At 41.7% G+C, this 21,321-nt stretch overlaps 6 protein-coding genes across 6 annotated transcripts; 3 read left to right on the top strand and 3 right to left on the bottom strand.

Moving 5' to 3' along the window:
• Positions 1–54: 54 nt before the first annotated feature.
• Positions 55–1,102, bottom strand: EAE97_000956 (uncharacterized protein; the record flags this gene model as incomplete). Its single annotated transcript, XM_038871466.1, has 4 exons — positions 55–211; positions 370–532; positions 624–729; positions 998–1,102. 4 exons carry the CDS (start codon positions 1,100–1,102, stop codon positions 55–57), a joined length of 531 nt encoding a protein of 176 aa, XP_038737367.1.
• A 591-nt stretch (positions 1,103–1,693) lies between these two features.
• On the top strand, positions 1,694–2,539 carry EAE97_000955 (uncharacterized protein; the record flags this gene model as incomplete). Its single annotated transcript, XM_038871465.1, has 1 exon — positions 1,694–2,539. The coding sequence occupies one exon, from the start codon at positions 1,694–1,696 to the stop codon at positions 2,537–2,539; it is 846 nt and encodes a 281-aa protein (XP_038737366.1).
• Positions 2,540–3,366: 827 nt separating this feature from the next.
• On the top strand, positions 3,367–4,319 carry EAE97_000954 (uncharacterized protein). Its single transcript, XM_038871464.1, has 3 exons — positions 3,367–3,526; positions 3,585–3,640; positions 3,696–4,319. The coding sequence occupies exons 1-3, from the start codon at positions 3,496–3,498 to the stop codon at positions 3,987–3,989; spliced, it is 381 nt and encodes a 126-aa protein (XP_038737365.1). The 5' UTR covers positions 3,367–3,495; the 3' UTR covers positions 3,990–4,319.
• A 1,154-nt stretch (positions 4,320–5,473) lies between these two features.
• EAE97_000953 (uncharacterized protein) lies at positions 5,474–7,706 on the top strand (the record flags this gene model as incomplete). Its single annotated transcript, XM_038871463.1, has 4 exons — positions 5,474–5,554; positions 5,615–5,884; positions 5,934–6,087; positions 6,136–7,706. 4 exons carry the CDS (start codon positions 5,474–5,476, stop codon positions 7,704–7,706), a joined length of 2,076 nt encoding a protein of 691 aa, XP_038737364.1.
• Positions 7,707–8,246: 540 nt separating this feature from the next.
• EAE97_000952 (uncharacterized protein) lies at positions 8,247–14,524 on the bottom strand (the record flags this gene model as incomplete). The annotated part of the gene is made up of 6 exons (XM_038871462.1): positions 8,247–8,476; positions 10,007–10,442; positions 10,550–11,835; positions 11,895–12,959; positions 13,426–14,283; positions 14,332–14,524. The coding sequence occupies 6 exons, from the start codon at positions 14,522–14,524 to the stop codon at positions 8,247–8,249; spliced, it is 4,068 nt and encodes a 1,355-aa protein (XP_038737363.1).
• An 892-nt stretch (positions 14,525–15,416) lies between these two features.
• Positions 15,417–21,219, bottom strand: EAE97_000951 (uncharacterized protein). The gene is made up of 9 exons (XM_038871461.1): positions 21,030–21,219; positions 20,217–20,902; positions 20,033–20,133; positions 19,321–19,942; positions 18,838–19,260; positions 18,345–18,761; positions 17,795–18,235; positions 16,486–17,745; positions 15,417–16,435 (listed from the first exon to the last, which is right to left on the bottom strand). Exons 2-9 carry the CDS (start codon positions 20,844–20,846, stop codon positions 15,815–15,817), a joined length of 4,515 nt encoding a protein of 1,504 aa, XP_038737362.1. The 5' UTR covers positions 20,847–20,902; positions 21,030–21,219; the 3' UTR covers positions 15,417–15,814.
• Positions 21,220–21,321: the final 102 nt, after the last annotated feature.

Here is a 21,321-nt window from a genome sequence, read left to right as displayed (position 1 = left end):
CTTATTCAGGAAACTTTGACACACCTCTTTCTCCCTCACCTATCAACTCCCAACTTAAAGCTTCGCATCACCCTTCAAAACATCCCTCAAAAATGCCAACGCCTCTTTTGCAAACGCAACCATGTTCCCCTCTCTATCACCACCCAATTCCGTACTCAAATCTTTCTTATACGTTCCTTTCTCCGTTGCGATAGCTAGGGCTACATATCCTCTTTTGGTTGTATCATGTGTTAGCATTCATCCTTGATGTATCTCTGACTTATCCACCATCCAATCGCCTATCCCCGCACCTGTCAGGGATAAAAGAATTGAAAAGAACAAGCAAGGAGAGAAGAAAATTATGAAAGCGAAAAAAGAAAAGAAACCTACGGTTGTCTGTTCCTCCCCTCTCCACTAGCACCAGGTCCTGCAGTCCCACTCTCACAAATACAATAAGTACTTCCCAATTTTCCCCTCACATTCTCGGCAATACCCGCCACGATATCTGGTGTAGGTCCACTATACGAAGCTATGGTTTCTGGGGTCCAACCGGCTTGTAGGTATATTAGTATGAGATATCCTTAGCACAAAGATACAAAAATAAAAGAAATCTCAAGAATGAAATAAACTAAACGGATAATTACCAAAAGCTATTCTCGATTCCAAAGTGTACACCGTCAGACCACCTTTAAACACCTTGCTGGCGCCGGGCGTACTGAGAATAGAAGCGGATATGATACCTCCCGCCGCCTGTTTATGTTAGATTCTTTCTCTTCTTCTTCTTTAATACACATTCTATCTCCCATCACTCTTCTACTTAAACATCCTCAATTCCTATTTCCCACTCCCCAAGCTAACTGAATCACACCCAGATATCCAAGAGAAAATAATCCAGGCCACAAAGCCAAAAACAGGACCTCCTCCCGAACCCCCCGAACAATCACATATTTCTCACTCTCACTCCTACTTCAAACCACATACCACAAACATCAAAAACGAAAGAGCAAATAAAACATACCGTCTCAGCTACACTGACAGTTTCCCCTCTCTCCTTCAATAATTTCGCAACTTCAATCACCACTTCCTTTACTTTCTGTGGCGGGAATTCTTTTGCTTCAGACATTGTGTTTGAGGATCTCTTGGGTCCGATATATTGGGGTTGAAAGGAAATGGATGCTTTATGAAATAATGATAAACGACGGAGAATCTTTGGTGAGAAGAGTTGTGATTTCATTTATGATTTACTGATTGTGTTAGAGTTTGATGTTGATTGATAATGGCTTGAGGTCCTTGTATTTCTAAGCATGACGATGAATGGCGGGGAAGGTTTACTAGCGGCGGAACTCTGCATATGAAGGAAGCAACTACGGATTTGAGTCAAATGGATATTCTTTCACGAAAGTTCATTGGAGGGTCCGTTTGTAAATGGGTAATCAATTTGTTCACAATAGTATCTAAAATTTGATAGGGTCTACAAGACTTAGGACATATGCAGATACGCACGGTAACATGCTCAGCCAATCATGGAAGTCAATTGTGTGAGATTTCATGTTGGAAACCGTTCCATACAAGTCAAACGAGAGAAATTGGCTCAAAGGCCGCCATCATCCTCCCTATTGAGTACAAGCTCACATAATCTCTACGTTTCCCTCTGAAAGCTATTGATTCACCCTGAGATCCAGCGAACACGCTTTGTCAACCTCTACGTGATAAAATGAATCGACCTACTGAACATCGGCTTCGACCTTTTGGGAGAGAGTCTAGAACTGAATCATTGTACGATGAATACCGCCGAGCTACTAATCCTTACTTCATGTATGATTCAGAGCCATTAAGAAGAGCTGCGCGTGAAAGATACGAACCCGAATTTCGACTGAGCAGAAGTTTTGATAGAGCGACTAAGAATGGAGGGCGAATATTGAGTTCAGAGAGTACAGACTCTATGTTCGACTCAAGCAGTGACTATGAAGACGCGAGGCACAAGGGTACCTTGCCTTTTGGAAAAGCCATGAAAAAATTGCGTACTGTGATCAAGGAGGCAGGAGTCATCTACTCGGGAGTTCTTAAAGAGTATGATGCCGATGTTCAAAGTGTCAAGACTTATACACCAGCAAGAATCCTGAGACAACTGTGGACTTTGAAATTGGACAGTGTATCGAGAATTCCAAAACAGACAGAAGATTTAGAACAACATGCAGGATATGGCAATTTAGATCAAGATACCAACATCAAGAAAGTGAACGATTCGGAAGATACACTGTATGAGCAACTCAATCATCAAATCGCCCAAGTTATGGAGGCCTTAAAGCAGGCACGTGTGTCGACCGTCAGGGAGAAATCGAGCGCGACTGTGTTTAAAGCATCGGAAAGATTGAAGGAAAAGATCGATACCACAGGTCGGCAGATTTTGGAGTTATTTCAGAGAGCTAGAGATGGAAGTCAAGACTGCGAAGCGCTTTTGGACGAATTGAACGGGCTGTACACTTTGCTAGAGGGCAATAAAAAATTGTATGCGAATGAGAAGGAGGGAGAAAACGTAGAGAGTTCGGTTTCGTCATAGATCGTTGCAATAGGAATTTTGATTGGTTTTGGCGGATGGCATATTCGCAAAGGTGGCATTCGTTGACTTCGAAAGAAGTCAATCAATTCTGGATTTGAAATACTAAATAACGAAACAAAGATTCGAAATCATTAGTAGTATCCAACTCACAAGGTGAAATATGATTACTGACCTAGAGAAAAAAAGGGTGAAGCGTCGTCCTCAACAGAGTAATCGGAATCGAATTGTACTCGACTTGTCATACCGGAGCAATGACAAGTTCAGCACGCCACGTATTGCACTTAAGTGTCATGCCTCAGCACACACAATCTTCGCAACGGCTCTCCCAAAGGAACAATGATACACGACTATTTTCTCTCCTCCTTTCGGAAGTGATATGTATAGAGTGACCATGCCCTGCTTTTCTGATGCCAATTGCAGACGTGAAATCACGCCGAACCCTCACGGGCAGACCTGTTCATCTTTGCCCAAAGGAAAAGGAACGAGGTAAATTGAAGAGTACTCCGAATTTCTCATATGCAAATAATTAATCGCAAGCGATCTGATAATCTTGAGTGAACTAGTTTATCTGTTTGTGGCATAGAAACGCAGCGTTGATGAGGACGACGCTTGAGGAAAAAAGGGAAAGAGATTCAATGAAAGTTTCTGAGTTTATAACTGTTATCCCAAAAAAGCTCGCTAAGAAATTCTTTAGCGTCAATCGTAGCTTTAGCGCCAATGAAAGCCCTGTCACATGCCAAGATGTACAACGGAAATATGTCATTTTGGAATCCCGACAAGATTGTGCACAGCCTCAATCAGCCTCGAATCCATAATCCTTGCTGGTGATTATATGACGCGCCTCTTTCCCATATTAGGTAGGGATTTCTACTATTCATTGTTCATCATAAATTGATCGAATTCCTGGGGAAATATTACTCTATCAACGTTAACCTCAGAAAGCGGATCCCATCAATATGTGCTTCATTTTCACCTGTGGAGAACACGGTATGAGAGCTTCCATCACCAAGAGTCTCTGATGGTTCTTTAGCTGACACTTACATAGAGTTCTCATCCCAACTTCAGGGATACGAGAATGTGTTATGCCAATGTCATAATTGTGTAGGTCTTCGATGCTGTCCCTTCCGCTCTCCCAATAACTAATTTATATCAATAGGGAAATTACTCTGCGAAAGTCATAAAGAGACATCCCTGGTTCACATTCTGCTTCATCCCAGTTCTCCCATTGAGCTTTCATGCTTACGAAGATGTTGTCTGCTCTATCTGCAATTTCGCACAACCACTTCAAAATCGACCAGACGTTCAATCCCAAATAAACGGAGGAGGACAAGTGCCATTACAGAATCAACCCCCAGGTGGTGGCGGCGGCGGCGGTGGAGGTCCTGCGAATCCTGGTTGGGGAGGAGGTCCGCCAGGTGGGAAACCACAACAACCTATGCAGTACGCATAACATACCGCTTGAGGGAGGTGGATTAGGAGACGGTCGAAGCTAGAGGGAGAGTTCGAGTTGAGGATATTTCAAGGCTGTATCAACAAATGTGCGATCCAGGACACTCAGACTGGAAAGAGGATTGGTTCGGCGGGCGCGGTACGGAGTTTTATAACGGAAATTGGAATTGGTTGATACTATTGGTGATATCTTGATCTTGGGCAAGAATTAATTTGGTCTTATATTCCTAGGAGAAATTATTAATAAGATAGTTATTTTCTATGTCCTGAAGTCTCAGGTTCCTGTAGTTGACATGTTGCTCTTCGTTTGACTTTGCGAGCTGTGGATTGATCATTGTTAATGAAAAGGAGATTGAGAAACCATCTCTTCGATATTTGAACATTCCAAAAATGAACACTAAGTAAATACTCTGGATTAGTCAAAGTCAATTATCCAGACTGATATCCAATGGCAGCTATTTGGAGTCTGCCATCTAAAGGGATGATAATCAAACTGTCTTTGGTGGGATGATTGATTCATTCTCTGATTGATTGGTGTTCTAGATGATGATTTCTGCGATTGGCACATTTATTAGAGAAGCTGTCAACGCAAACATCTGATATGGTCTAGAATCGATATGCAAGATGCAGCTATTTTTTGTATCCCGCATAGAGATGAATTTCTCCGTGGGGCCAAGAGACCCATGGTTCATCGGAACACACCGTATCTGATAAAGCAGAAGTCTGTATTAAGCATATCGAGCACCTCATCGACTCATCGACTCAATTTTCATTAGAGTATGTATACGTCTGCGGTATCGGAATACTCTAAACAATCTTCTATGGTATTCCCATTTCTTGGTTTTACTCCACTTGATGTCACTGTCCAATTATGACTTCTGCCCTTTCCCCCTGCCTTTGCATGTCTTCTCACATTTTTCCCATCAGTTCCAATTTCATTATCGATGGCTTTTGAAAATTGCCTCTTATCAATTGAAAAATAGCCAATCAAGAGTTGATATTTTGTCTATCGTACAGATCGCTTAACCCCCAATGTCCAAGCTCCCGATGATGCAGTGAGATAGCAAGGGTTTGAGGAAACTCCTAGGTAATTCTATATGTTTTATTTGATAAAATTATCGTTCTTCAACCTTATCTATTGTACAAATTTCAGATTGTGGTGGTGATCATCGCTTTCTCTCATCCAGATCTCTTATCCATTATATGGTGAGTAACTCATGCAAGGTAAAAAACACCACCAAGGTATCATGTCACCCCTTCCCTTTCAGCTCTTACTTCCGGTGACTGGTCAGTATCACAGATATCAGTATTACCCCGAAATGTAATATCCTAGTTGCATATCTCCATATACCTAGCATGATATGATATGATATGATATAATAACAGCTTTGTCCCCCCTTGTGCCACATGTGTAGATTTCCATTAACTTTGTGAAAACGACATTTCATCCATTGCATTGAGGTCGATTGTCTCTCTTCAGCCAAGATGCCTATCTCACCTCCACTCAGCTCTGGCTGGGGCTATGGAATCGTTCTTGGTTTGGGTGCTCTATTCGCATTTGGCATGGTAAGTTTTACACCAAATTGCTACAATTGAGTTCTTGACTGACTTCTTTGGATCAATTAGATCCTTGTGACATGGATTCTCAAACGATATAACCACGAATTACAAACATCGGAGATGTTTAGTACAGCTGGAAGAACAGTAAAGTCGGGATTGGTGGCATCTGCGGTTGTATCTTCATGGACCTGGGCTGCTACATTACTGCAAAGTTCTGGTGTCGCATATAAATATGGTGTTTCTGGACCTTTTTGGTATGCATCTGGAGCTACGGTTCAGATTTTGTTGTTCGCGACTATTGCCATTGAGTTGAAGAGGAGAGCACCAAATGCTCATGTAGGTTTGGCAAATCTGGCAGGTATAAAAACATACTGATGGGGTTTAGACTTTCCTTGAAGTCATTAAAGCTAGATATGGGGTACATGCTCATATCGTATTTACGGTCTTTGGCTTAATGACCAATATCCTTGTCACTGCAATGCTTTTGACAGGTGGTGCTGCTGTGGTATCCTCCTTAACAGGAATGCCTACCCCTGCTGGTAAGAGAATCATATGATATCAGATTCCCGTTTACTTACATTATATAGCTTGTTTCCTCCTACCATTGGGTGTAGTTATGTATACCATGTTCGGTGGTATTAAAGCTACTTTCCTCACTGATTGGGTTCATACCTTTATGCTCTTAATCATCATCCTAATTTTCGCATTCACCACTTACGCTACAAGTGAAGTGCTCGGATCGCCCAAAGCAGTATTCGATCTTTTACTCAAAGCAGCGGCCGATCATCCAGTCGAAGGCAATTCCGGTGGTAGTTATCTCACTATGAAATCTTCAGAAGGTGCCATCTTCTTCGTCATCAATATCGTTGGAAATTTTGGAACTGTGTTCTTGGATAATGGATACTATAACAAGGCAATTGCTGCATCCCCAGTACATGCGCTTCCAGGTTATATCATGGGTGGAATCTCTTGGTTTGCCATTCCATGGCTGTGTGCTACAACTATGGGTCTAGCAGCCATTGCTCTAGAAGGCAACCCAGTCTTTCCTACCTATCCTAATCGTATGGATCCCGCCGATGTTTCAGCAGGTCTTGTACTTCCATATGCCGCCGTTGCCATTCTCGGAAGTGGTGGTGCCGTCTGCACGCTTCTGATTGTCTTCATGGCCGTTACATCAGCATCATCTGCCGAACTCATCGCTGTCTCTTCCATCTTCACATATGATATCTATCAAACATATTTCAACCCAAAAGCAAGTGGAAAGAGATTGATTTACATGAGTCATGCTATGGTCATTGGCTTTGGTTTGTTCATGGCTGCTTTTTCAACTGGTTTATACTATGCTGGTATTTCCATGGGTTATCTCTACCTCATGATGGGTGTAATCATCTCCTCTGCTGTCATTCCCGCGACTCTAACAATCATGTGGGCTGGCCACAATCGTTGGGCTGCCGCACTTACCCCTCCTCTCGGTCTCATCTGCGCTGTTATCGCATGGCTCGTTACTGCTAAGAAAGAATGTGGCTCCCTCGACGTCGATTGCACTGGTTCTAACAACCCCATGTTAGCAGGGAATGTCACAGCTCTTCTCTCACCTCTCATTTTCACCCCACTCTTCACCTTAATTTTCGGCTGGGATAAATACGACTGGAAATCCATGGCCGCTATCCGCAGAGGCGATGACCACGATTTAGCCGATGCAGCCGATGTAGATCTCGAACTCGTACCAGGGGAAACGCGCGCCTCGGCCGCAGAAGAAGCACTCGAACAAACTAAACTTCTCCGCGCTTCAAAAATCGCAAAGGGTATGACTGTCATTCTGACTCTCGCGTTGTTGATTTTATGGCCCATGCCCATGTACGGCAGTGGCTACATCTTCTCCGAGAAATTCTTTACTGGCTGGGTTGTCGTAGGTATTATTTGGTTGATAGGTAGTACATTGACGGTGGGTGTTTATCCCGTATTCGAGGGAAGACATTCATTGGCGAGGACGGCAAAGTCAATTTATTTGGATATTACTGGAAAACAACATCCAAGTAAACATCATAGACCAGAAGCTAGGTATGTAGAGGGAGTCAAGGATGATGGGACTGAGACGCCGCCAGTCGGAGGCAGCGAAAAGGAAATCGCGGAAAAGAGTGAGGCTACGGTTCAGTAGGCATAGTTGGGATAGGTTGGGTGTTTTGTTGGAACTGGGATGGAATGGATGCTCGATGATACCATAAATATTTTCTTTTTTGCGATGTGTGTTTGCTTTTAGTCAATGGAGGTGGTAAAATGAGTGCGAGTTTATACCATTTATTAGTTAAAAGAATTGCAATTTCTATCTTCATAATACCCCAAGTCTGGGATGCAAATGTAACGCTCTTGTCTCAATATGCAGTAGCACTAGGGAACATTTTCGTTCAATCTCTCAAGATCAGTGTGTCCGATGACCTGACTTGAACTTCGCGATGTGTAGAAGTTTGGTGAATGCTTGAGAATGATTCACCAATGCATTTAATTGTTTCATGCATTCTTTCTATGGAATAGACATAATATTGATAAGCATCTTATTTTAGGAAAGAAATGAAACTATTCAAGATCTGAAATCGACTTATGAAATCCCTAAGCCATTATGTACTTGTTTGAGTGCAACTTTCCAATCTTATTGCCAGAGAGCGTGCGGTTCGTAATGAAACTGCGAAGACGTAGAAAGCTATACGTAGTTATTTTCATTGTCGGGCGCTCTTTCTTCGTGACCGTTTTTCTTCTTTGATTTCTTCTCAAGTTCCTCATTCTCTCGTCGTGCCTTGAGCTTGTTAATTAATGGCTTTACAGGACGAGCTACATCTGGCGGGTGTATGAGCATGTTCAAGCGCTCTTTGTATTTGACATCCGAGTCCTGCGTCGGTTCTGGTGATGGAGTGAGTTGAAACACCATAAATTCTATATTGTGTTAGTGAAAATTGAGTTTGCTCAGGATGTAAGGACTTGCCCCAAATTGCTGTGATAATATCGGCCAAATTGTAAGAGTTGAGGCCCCGGTTTATCGCACACCACCCATTTTTCGGTCTAATTTTTTAAAATTTAATAATAAATCAATTATATAATATAATCTTATAAAACTTGAGTATTTTATTAATGAATAGTAGTTAATTCTTGTATTTCAATTATATCTTCAATCTTGCAAATCAATTTCTTAATATATAGCCTGAAATCTAAGGGATTCATTTTATTTTAGAGAACTTGTAATTTATGTTTCAATTTCTTTATAGAAGTAAATATAAATGATAGCTTTTTTAATTCCTTTTTTATTTATTATTATATTTTTTCAATTGGATTAAGATTTGGAGAAAAGGATAGTTAATCAAAGTTTCATATATTATACTTTAATTGAATTCTATAAGTATACCTAAAATATATTTTAGAATTATTCTTTATAAATATATATTTAGATTTTAATTTATTAAATGATAAGAATATAATAGGTTTAAAAATTTGTTGTATATATACTTTGAAGGTAATATCTTTATTATCCTCAAATCTTTTTAAAAAGATTAATAAAGATTTATAATTTCAGTTAATTGTATCTTATATTATTATTAATATTCTTTTTAATTAGTATATTAATTTAATATAATTAGTACATCTCTTTTTATTAATCTATTTAGTAATCTATATTCTATTTGTTTTTTTAAATTCGAAAATCCTTTTATTTAATTATATAATTAATTTTCAATTCCCTTTTTCTAATTTAATAGTAGTAATATTATTAATTTTTATTAATAATATTTATATATAAAATCTAATCTCTTTTTTACTTGTATTCTTAAAATAAAGAATTTAGGATATATTATATATCTTTTATATCTATATTAATATAATTCCTTTCAAATTAAATATATTGAAGTCTTAATATTAAATATATTTTTAATTTATTTAAAAATCAATTTTTTTCATTTCAATCTTTAATAATTATTTTTATAATTCAATAAATCTCTTTAATAGTTATTATAAATTTTTAATAAATCTTTTTTTTCTGAGTTCTTTTGATTAAATTAGATTTAATTATACTTCTTATAATAAATTGTAATATATTTAAATTTAAAACAATCTATCTTCAGGATTTTCTATCAATTCTAGTTTGAATAACTTTAGAATATCAAGGAGTATGCTAATTTTGATAAAATATATAATTATCATTTTTGTGATTATATTCAATATCCATTTTGAATTTGAGTTGAAAATAATGAATTTTAGAATAATAATTGAATTTTTAAAATAAGGTGTGCGAAATTAGGTGGCTACTCTAAGCTCGCTTAAATGTGCGATAAGCCGGGGCCTCAACTCTTATATGATAAGTTGGAAGAGACAAGATATGATGAAGAGCGGTAGAAATATGATACCAAGTGATACGTGTATCAAAGTTAGAGCTGTTTGATGCTAGTAAGACTCGTCGGGCAGGGAGCTCAATACTAAAATAGTGAATCCAGAACAATAGAGTCCAAGTCTCAACTCTTGGAGACATTTTGCGCTTTTTATCGTGCGAATTTGCTGTACGCTCGACTCGATTATGATTTTGTTCAACTTCTTCAATGTCTTCAGGTATACTTCGTCGCTCCTTCTTGCCTTTTACTAGAAGAGACCTTTCCATTTTTCCTTGGGAATATCTGTGATATACAGAGAATAGATCATCTACGATCTTAGCTAGTTGTTTAGCGTTAAGTAAAGCGAGTACTGTGAGGAGGATAGCGACAACAGCACAAACTGCCATACTGCCAAGTACCTTCCCGTCCGGGGCACCGCTCATGCTGAAAATCCCTGTTGCAAATCCCAGAGGCAGGAAAACGACAGTAACATAAGTGAAGAACCGGATTTTTTCAGACCCTTGGAGGCTCAAGTCATTGCGAATCTTGAGTAGGTTTGATAAGTCAGTAACTGTTCTCAAATAGCTTTCATAATTAAAGATGAGGCATGACAAACACCAGATTCAGGGGGGAGTAAAAAAGCTGCTCTTACTTGGTCCTGGCTATTTTCGATAGTTTCCCTTAGAGTTTTGATACTCCTATATGCAACATGTAGGTCTATAACTCGCCTTTTTGTAGAGCCTTTGGATTTGTTGATGATACCGCGGTATTTCATCTCGTCGTTCCGCGTCCAGCGAGGTTCTTCCCCTTTTCGGTCATCCTCCCGCTTCTCCCATTTCCCGATAACTCCGATTGCAGATTCGAGCTCCTCCTCAACAACATGTAAAATGTGTTGATATCTGTTCCACAAGACACTCGAAGTAAAATAATCGTCACTACTTAAAATGGAAGATGACAAAGCGCCTTGTTTCATTCCCAACTCCTCTCTAATTGAGTAAGATATTTCTTGGGTGCATCGGACAATTTGTTGTATCATCCGATCAAAGAATTGCAGCTCAAGTACTTTTCTTTGTCTGTAGGCTTTATTATTTGATTTTATGAATAAAGGTTGGTGGCCTTCGCTTGGATTAAAGTTATTATAGCCTCGCTCTTTGTACAGACCTGGAACATTCTCTAGCAAATAACCAGTCCAATACCGATCAAAAATATCGCCATCGAAGCGGAAGCCCATGGAAGCAACAGCGATCTTCTTCTTTTGATTACTACCTGGGAACTCCTCCGCAGATGAAGTAGCTATTCCTTCAGCATGATTGGAGTCAGAATGGATGAGTGAATAGAAACTCAGATGGAACTCAGTTTCCCATGCATTTTCTATAAGAGCTGTATCTTCCAAAAAATAGCTTTCGTTTTTCACATGTCGATCAAAAAAAGAGGAGATTGACATCTGATAGATTTCAGGAGTGGCTAAGTAGCACAAAGCAGCTTGAAACTCTTGAACCAGAGGCATCCGGATCAAGCGTTTCTTGGCTTGCTCTGGAGTACGAGGTTTGCTGAGTCTTTCCCACAACTCAAGGTTGTCCTCCCTTGGATAGACTTCGTAATTTGGCTCGTCCGATCTTCCAAAAAATTTCGTCTGTTGTACATCAACAACAAAGCAGTGATTCCATCTTGCCAATAAATCAGGAGGATTTCCCTCCCAATTGTCTAGTTCCTTTCTGACGATACCATTGCCAATTTCTGAATAATTCACTCCAGCTTTTGCGGACTTGCGTGCTTCTTCTAAATCGATTTTGGTCTTTCTCGAAAATATGGAGGGATAATTGTATAGCCATTCATCATCACGGTCTACAATATTTGTTATATCAATCAAGTCATTGAAAGGTGTAGTTTTCTTCATATTAAGATTTGCCGGAGCTCTCATAGCATCCGCGACTTTTGCTGGTTGGTTTTGTTGATTTGCCGGTATCGAGACTATGTTGTATCGAAGATGCTCTCACGTCGCTGAGGCTCTGTGTGTTGAGGATTATCAAGATCGGTCATTAATTGTACAGTAGCCGAGGGGCCCGAAATTGTTGTTTCCGAAAGCTGCGTCTTATATAGACTGTGAATTCGGGAAGCGTATTGAAGAAGAATATAGGGTATCTCAAAACTAGCGTGATAATAGGAGTCTGTATATTCTTCGTCTTCGAACAAAGCCTGCTCCTTCGTGTCCTTGTCTAGCTGCCCCGGAACAAACCCGTTGGAACTAAAGCTTCCAAAAAGAACGTCGATAGATGATTGTACCAATTCAAACGACGACTTTGCATTGATTTTGTACCCATCAGTGCCCATGGTTATGGCCAAAGCATAGCGAAGTGTATCGTCCCAGCCAGATTCTTCATTATCTACATGATGTGGTTGCGAGTCAATTGTCTTTTTCAACAGCTCGATAAATTGAGTCCCTCTCCATTTCACTTGGTCGACATTATAGAAGAGCGCGGTATCTCGCGCATGAAACAAGAATCTAGATTCCCGTACAGACCTTGTCACAGCTAGCATTCTCTTTTTAGATTGGTAATTCGGATTTTGCGTCGTAAATCGTTGCACCACTTCCCGCTGTGTATTGGCGAAAGAATACTCCTTTGCCAGAGCTGACTTGGTTGGCCTCGTCGAGGCCCCAGTTGTTCGTTCCGGGATATCTCCCTCCAATGAATTGGGGGAGACCATGGATTCAGCTATCTTAAGAGCCCTAATAGCCCAGACATGATCATCTAAGCGGAAGACACCGAACTCCCCACGTCGAGATCGAGGCCATGCAAACTTGCCTCTCCCATCGAGTTCATCTAGATGCGTTATCCAATTTTTATAAACCTGCCCGACACATTGGCGAGCCAGCTGCCACTCGTTTTTGCCAGGGTCTTTACTGTAGTGTTCGGCAAATTCCCCTGCCTTGATGATTTGGAATGCTGTATCTGTAAGACTATTTCTTGGCGGCTCATTAGCGTGTCTCAGTTCCCCATTTTCCAGTATCCTTTTCCCATTAGCCATGTAGCCATGCTCAAAGAGACCATCTTCCGCCAGCTCTGCGTCATTTAACCATATCAAATGTCCTTCACATATTTTTCTTATTCTCTCTCGAAGCGATAAAACGTATGTTTCGTTAGGCGACTCGATTGATCGTAGATGGGAGTCTACTTGGAGAAGGAACAGAAACGCAAAGCTAAAAGTTCAACCATTAATCTATAGAAACCGAGTAAATTCCTTGTAAAAAGAAAACTCACAGACTTGCTGAAGTACAGATCCGATGAGCTGATAAACCCCCACACGTCAAGGCTACAACAGACGTATTATTGCTACCTTGGTACGAGGTAATGGGAATCGCGCAAACAGTGAGAAGATGTTCCAAATTCCTTTGGAAGATGAATTCAAGGTTACTATTGATCTTATCCCACGCTATAGATTCCCTGGGAGAGACTTTGGATTCTCCAACGCTGAACAGTGATATTGGACGATATTGTGTCGATTGAAACTCATTTAACAACAACCTACTGACATTTGTCTCATCCGCTGCCACCAAGAATTGTTTCCAATCTTTCGCAACCTCTGACGTTGAATATATCAACTTATATGCAACAACAAACTCTCTAGTCTGATTGCCTTTGACGGTTAAGGTCCATTCCTCGTTCGTGTCGAATTTGATGGCAACGCCGTCAATGAAAACAAACACGGTCACTCCAATAGAATAATTGAACGCTTCAGCTTCGTTAGTATAACTAGCTGGGGTATTGTCTACTAGCTCATGCAAGCATATCCAGCTATAGTTTCCTGGTCCCAAGAAGTGGTAGTTCCCCCCCATAATACCATAGAAGTGATCCCATTCCTGATACTGCAGATCCCGAATGAGCATGTCTTTCGAAAACACAACTTTCGTTGAGATTTTTTCAGTGTCAAGATTAGTGAAGCGCCACTGCTGTAAAACGACTCCATCATGCACCATCCATTGATTGACGAGTTTGGCCTTTTCGCTCTCGTATTCATACCGCGGCCACCTACAGTGTACGTATTTCCGGACCAAATCATCTTCTACTATCAGATCTGGGAAATATACACCGTACGTCATTTCATCTCGATTGTGGGCTCGGGACATGCGATCCAGTTGATTCGCTCTGCCCCAAACTAACCAGGGCTCATAGATAGATGTATGGTCTACCGAAAACATGCCAGACTTTCCCGGGCCAAGATAAGTGCTGAATTGCATGAGTTGTCCAAACGCATTTACAGTTGCTGTTGTTCCTCCATCCCCAAATGGCGAGTAGCACTCATGGTTCGGATGTGACTCCCACATACTGCATTGTTCGTCCCCTGGTTCGTAGATTGAGGGATCATGATTACCCTCAACTGGGGTGCCTTGAATCGATGTTCAGTATAGATGAGATGAATGGGATGATAACTAACGATGAGTGTATTTCCTGAATTCAGTATCTTCTGGGTCTGGCAGCTCCGTAATCCAAAATTTCTTAGGCCTAACTCTCTCGTCATCGTCATTCTCATCCTCTTCTGTGCCTTCTTTTTGCAACTTTATAGCCTCTTCATGTCCTTCTCCCCCTCCCGCTGGCAATTCCTGTGCTTCGTCCTCGCGATCCATCATAAACCAAAGCTGTAGTTTTCCAATACCAAAACACGACGACGAAAGAGAGAATGTAGCAAAGAAAGAAGCCGCAAAGTTAAGTTAGCGGCTTTCCCTTGCCCCATCCCGCCGAGCTGAAAACCCATTATTGCCGGCATAAGAATAGTTGGCGAGGGTGATTAGAATGCCACGCAGCATGGAGAGATAACAGGGTATGATTACCACGCTGACGTAGCCCGGGACATCAATTGGTTCTCAGTATGAAGATGAATTGCTGAAGTAGTCAGGTCCAATATATGCATGCACGGTGCAACACGCACCTTCCTCCGATTCAAGTAAGAGGTGCGAGGACATTCCATTAATGGTTGCATGCAGCGTTGCAATCAAAAAATGGAACAACATTATTTGCTTGCTATGGTTATCACTGTGTGCCGCATACCAAGTTTTCACACATCCTTGGTGTGAACGGGAAAATTGAGACACCAAACCACCAAAATCAAAGAATCTCCAAAAGCACCTCTATCTCGATCTCGCATTTTGAGAGTAATTCGTCTAAGAGATACAACAAGATTCATGATTTCCACCAATTACTGACTTTTAGATCTTTATATTCAAGTTCCAAAGGAAAATATTGAGTTATTGATTATTAATCCAAAGTTTGAATAACGTTAAGCAATCTGATTTTATTGTTCCGTTTATTTCGTGCACATTGAGGTACTTAAGCCTGCTCTCAACATCTCAATCAAATCACCTCAATCAGACCCCAACTTCGGAAAGAATAATACATTTTGGTCTGCGATTTTAGTCGCCCATCACGACAGTCTTTCCTGAAAATACTCTACAGCCACACTAGCGGCCTGCCTGAGCCAAGTTCCTACGATATACGATGGTAGTAAATTCAAAGAATGAAAGTAACCAGTTTATGATTCAATGCACATCTTACTCTACATTCATATCTCTCACCATCACACTATCCCTCACTCACGGATCTTTTTAGGACTTTAATTATCTATCATACAGCATATAAAACAAACCCTACCCAAGCTACCCAGTTTTTACTACCTAAAAAATAGAAGTGAGAGAGACTACTGATACCTTAGTAAGTCCAATGCCTCAGTCCCCTTGTAGAATCCATGTCAGCTTTCGCAAAATGAATCCATGACAGCCACGTGGTTGAAGAATTTCAAGCTCTTTGAGATTTACCAAAGGAACGGAAAAATAAAAAACTGAAAAGAGAATGTCGTTACGAAACCTATTCCCAAACTCCTCCCATATCCAGCCCCATCTTGAAAAAACAAATGCCCTCTGAACTTAATCAGCCATATCTACTTCGTTATCCACGGCTGCTGTGGCAGTCGTCGAAGTAGGTGCTGCTGATGTAGCTCCAGAAACGACACTGCCACTGCCAGCAGCCTGTGTTGAGGGAAGAACACCCTCATTGACCCATTTTCTAAATTCTTGATTGATCCTACTAACTTCTTCGTGGCTCTTTTCCTTCATCCATCGATTGTTCATTCCAAATTTCTCATGAAATCTTTGATTTCTCGATTCCTCAACCTTCTTCAATCTTTGTCTAGTCTCACCTTCTTCACCACCGCCTAGAGCTTTATCGGCATAAATGAAGTATTCCACGCCGGGTTCCTTGTAGATGATCTTGTAACTATTGACGCAGATTCTGAGTGTTAGATCCTCGCCCCAAACAAGAGGTTTACGTTGATTAGAACCATCTTCAGAATCCGTATCTCCTGATGGTAGATTGCGGGTAAGGAGACTCTTGCGAAGAAGTCTACGGGGCACGCCTTCGGTCGGTTCGATACGGACATAAGAAGATGTATAATACTGCCAACGCTCCTTTCGTTGCATGATATCAAGATCGAATGTGGTTTCGTCTCGATGGACCCACTGTGATGTCGCTTCATTCTTTTTGGGGTACTAATATCCTGTTAGTAGATACTTGTAAAATGGAACCATAAATTACTTACCCATCTGATCAAGAATAATTCTGAATCTTTGATGTATTTATCGGCTTGTTTCCGTAGATTAATCTCAATATTATACGATGTTTCTTTCGACTCTCTGTTGCGTAAAAATTGTTCAATGAGATCCGGAGTCTTTTCCTTGGCATCGGGAGATGAGCAGGTGGAGCCAAGGCGACAAAGAGTCTTAAGAAGATCGCTTATGGTATATATCTTCCATCCCGTCTGCAAGTAGTAACGGCGGAGGTAGTCTTGGTATTTAGTGTCATCATATTCGCCCTTGATAAATTTTTCGACAATGCTCAGGACTTTTGAGAAGCAAGACTCGCCATCTTCGATACTAGTAAAATCATCAGTCCTGTCGCTTAGCAACCCAATTTGTTTTGCAGGTTTGCCACTCTTCGCACGTTCCATTTCTGCTCTTGCAGAACTCTCTGCGTCTTTAATGTCCTTGAGTCTTTGATAAAGAGTTTGGAAAACGCTGAAGAATACAAAAATGGTTTGGTTGCAATAAAGATTGTACCAATCACGTTGAAATGGTTGATCCGCTTTCATTTCCAAGTCGTCAGATTCGAGAGGTTTTGTTCCTTGGACAGCAACCGCACCTGGAACAGCAGCCCAACGCTCGTTAGTGACTTCGGTGATAGCTCTATCATCAGCTGCTTCGTTGACTTCTTCATCCATGTTAGAATCGACATCCGGTGTAGATTCTTTACTGCCAGTAGCGCTGTCTTCCTTCTGTCCCCGTCCTCTTGTGCCATTGCGACCTTTATCAAGTACTCCTCGTCGTAGGTCTGCTTTCTTTCCATTTACTGGTCGCCTACCTCGGCCATTAGTAAGCTCAGCCGGGGCAATATCTTCGTAATCATCATCAGGAGTTCCACGATCAATGTCAGCAGTGTGAAGTGCAACAAGATCCTCGGGTAAGTCAAAGAATGTAGATACAAACTTCTCAAAGAAGTCCGAAATGCGTCGACGCTCGGAACTACTGTGTTGGCTTGCATTGCAGGTATAGACGATCATGATATGTAAAAGCTGGCAAATGACCTCTTGATCAGCAAATTGGTACGAGTACTGATATTTTGGCGTGGGGCCTCTCGAGCTTCTAAGGCGTCGCTGTTCTTCGTGTTTGGTCTTAATAGAATCCACTAAATGCTTTGCAGCAAAATGTTTTTTGTCGGCTTGCTTGACGTGAATGCCCATGTGATCAAGACTTTTCAGGTACATAACACCACCTTGTGCACCCCAAACAGGATTCCATTCACGCTGATACTTATATTAGCGATGCTACATTGCTGGGATATAGGATACTTACTCTTGTAAAGGTCCATTCTTCATCCTTCTGCTTGAGTCGTGCTAAAATTACAGGTAACACAGCGCAAGGATCTTGAATTAGATCGGTAACAACTTGTGGACCTTTCTCTGCACCGTAGATCTTTTTCAATACACGCTTGTAAATAGCTTGGTTTGGACCAGCGGTGTTGGGCATGCGGAAGTTCTGTCTCTCAGCTGGATCCATGGCAACGATCTGCTGTGCGATTGGTTCAAGAAGTTGTATTACTTTGGCGTTACATTCAATGTTGAAATCGTAATCGTGACGCTCTTCTTCGATGCGGTGAAGACCTTCCTCAAAAATGTTCTTTCGATGAGCTACGAAACCCGAATCTTCTGACGCCCATGTAGGATGTGAAGCCCAGTCGTCGTTAAGAACGGCTTGGCACATCTCATCTCGACCACTACAAGGCTTCAATCGTTCCTGTCATTGGTATTAGCAAAGGGCTCTGGCCTGACGAACATATCCACTATCTGGGAATTGATGAATGAATAATTCGAAGCTAGAAGTATAGAGGGAGAGGGAAACTTGCTCTTTTCGGTAACAAGCGATAACTTGGCCCCAAACCTCGACAATTACTCAATGCAACCCTTCCTGTCGGCGCCTTTGGGCGATTGTCGATAACCTCGTCGACTCCTTCGTAATTGACAAAGGCTTTGAACCAATTCATCAGATCCGCACTTCCACCAATAAAATTGTGAACTTTGAATACGAGGACGTTTCGATCTATCAAGTCTTGTGAGAACAGGTTACAGAGCTTCAAAAACTCATTCATAGTGGACTTATTGCCAATATATTTCTTCACGCGATCGAAGAAAGCCAATTCTTCAGAACTCGCGGCAGACATCGATGCGGGAGGAAGTGGTTCGGGTACGATCGGTGTCAAGGTCGGAGATACCGCAGCTGCATCAGCAGCTTGTGGTTTACTGTTATGATGGGTTTTCGATCGCTATCAAATCAAAGTATTAAGTAAATGTCTCAATAAATAATGGGTTTTTAATAAAATAGCTTGAAGCCTAAATTACCTTGTTGGGTTGTTGTTGGCCAGCGCCGCGAACAGAGCCTTCTCCTCCATTACCCATTTGCGAATTGGTTCCTTGAGTGAGAGGCTTGCGCTTTTTTTCTGTTTTGCCATTAGTAGATACAGGGATGGGAAAGTTTCCCATAATTGGGAGTTTGGGATCTCCTGTAGGACCTCTATTTCCAAGTTGAGCACTCTGAGAAGAATCTGGCATTGCCGTTGCTTCCTCTGCCGCCTCCTTAGCAGCTTTTGCTTGTGCAGCTGATTCTGGAAGAAATTGTTTGAAATCTTCAAGAAGATCTGGCGCCGTACCAAACAAGGTAGTTACCTGACTGTAAACGTCCTGAATAGGTTTAGACTCGCGTTGGTACGTTTGGAGAATTTCGAGAAACTGTTTATAGATTTCAGGTTTGTCTTGGAAACGGTTCTAGAGTAAGTGATCAGTATATTTTCGAAAACAATTGGTAGAATGATTATCAGTTCATACCTTGATTTTGTTAACATAGCTTATTGCATGATTAAACTCAACCGGGCCACGCTTTTCCATGCCCGCTTGCGCACTGGAACCGTTCAGATTACCAGAGCTACCGCCCGGCGTTGGGGTTTGCGTGTTTCTCGGTGGTTGACCTAAAGTTGCACTGACAGCGTTAGTCAACTGAGAAACACCTCGCTGTTGTTGTTGATGAGCTGCGGCCGCGGCTGCCGCGGCTGCCGCTTGCGCTTGCGTTTGTGCGTCGTATGGTACAATTTGCGCTTGATTGTGACCATAAGGAACCGCAGCATTCTGGTGAGGTGGGCTAAACACGGCTTCTGGACTTTCGATGCTATGCTGGGGTTGTTGCTGCCAATTTCCTGGGCGTTGAGGATTGTAAAAGCCGTTCGCGCCGCTGCCGTGGCTGACTACGGTTTCGCCAAGTACACGACCAGCTCCAGGAATCGATTGAACAGTCGTTCCCATTGGAGTCGTGACTCTAATTGTATTTGGATTGTTGTCGGCACCGCACTCAATTCTATATCCAGGTGGTAGAAATGTATTGAAGCCTTGAATTAAATTTGGATGGCCTGCAAATAGTTCGGAAACCCGATTGATAACACCCGGAGTATCGATGCTAAAGGTGAACTAAGAGTTAGAATATGGATAGGACATGCTGTCGCAACAAAACCTAATGTGCAAGGCTGATAAAGTAAATATAGCTTACGCTTGACTTTTGAAGTCTTTCATGATATCAAGAAACCGATTATAAACGTCAGGTTGATCTGAAAACTGAACTTTGACTTGGTCGAGATAACTAAGAGCATCCTACAAGGAATTAGACTTGCGTAATAGCTTGGGCATACCCAAACACCCATGGGCAACAAAGACAATTTTCGCTGGAAACTTACATTGAGAATTGGCTGTTGGCCAACTTGTGTCAGACTAGCTGGCCCAGGCATTTGATGACCAGGTGTAACAGGTGTGAATGGCATCAACCTCGCGGCTGCTACTTCTTGTTGAGTCGTCTCTCGTGGAACTAGTTGTGGCCTGCCAAAGCCAACATCTGGTACTCCAAGTGGCACATTTGACTGGGGGCCACCTGAACCACGGCTGAAGATAGGTTCGGAGCCAAATATGGATTGCTGGAGGGGTTGCTGCGCAGAGTTTTGAGCATGATGTTGCAAAGTGCGTGCTGCATCATTATGAAGCGGTCCTCCAAAGGCGTTCACAGGTCCGCTTGGAGCTCCTAATGGGGTACCATGGGTAGCAAGAATCCCTCCTGGACTATGCATTGCTGTAGTTGTCCGGTTCGCAACAGGTTGATGCAAGGGAATGCTGCCGGTGTTGCTCTGATGAGGAGGTGCGGGTTGATATTGTTGTTCTCTGTGTTGCCGATCTCTTTCTTGCCTCTCAAGTTCACGCTCGCGCTGCGCCGTGATTTCTTCCTGCTTATGCTGTAAAGCACGTTGTCTGAGTTGTTCTTCCATATCTCGATCTCGATCGAAATTTGGAGGTCCGTTATGTGGTTGATTATTCATAACGTTTTGTTTCTAGTTGGCTGATATGATTCTCGATTGATTCCTCGATAAGCTAACTTTGGAAAGTATTAGATGTTAGCTCATTCATAAACGAGGAGTTTTGAAATCTCATATCACTAGCTCTAATTCTGATCATGAATGCGAAGTGAATATTGACTCAACGATGAACGAAGAGGTACTGACCAAGTAGCTTGCAAGTACGCGCAAGGCTTTATGCTCCGGCGCAATGGAGTAAAAACCACTAATGCCGTTCCATAGAAGTGAATCTAATTTCCAGTATGATTCCGAGATATATCTCTATTGCAATAACTAACTATCCCTCTAAATTCATCAATCAAAACGAATAGCAAGCGAGATGTCGACACTGAGTTATGAGAATTTCCAAATGATCGCAATGATGATTTCCCTTAGCGTGCCGGCGATTACCGCTAATGCTTCAAGGCTGAGTAAAACTAGGTAGGGAAGGCGAGGCTGT

The sequence above is a fragment of the Botrytis byssoidea genome (genome assembly GCF_014898295.1).
Source record: "Botrytis byssoidea strain MUCL 94 chromosome Unknown BBYS_002, whole genome shotgun sequence".
NCBI classification, from domain to species: domain Eukaryota; kingdom Fungi; phylum Ascomycota; class Leotiomycetes; order Helotiales; family Sclerotiniaceae; genus Botrytis; species Botrytis byssoidea.
This window is presented reverse-complemented; position numbering and strand designations above follow the sequence as displayed.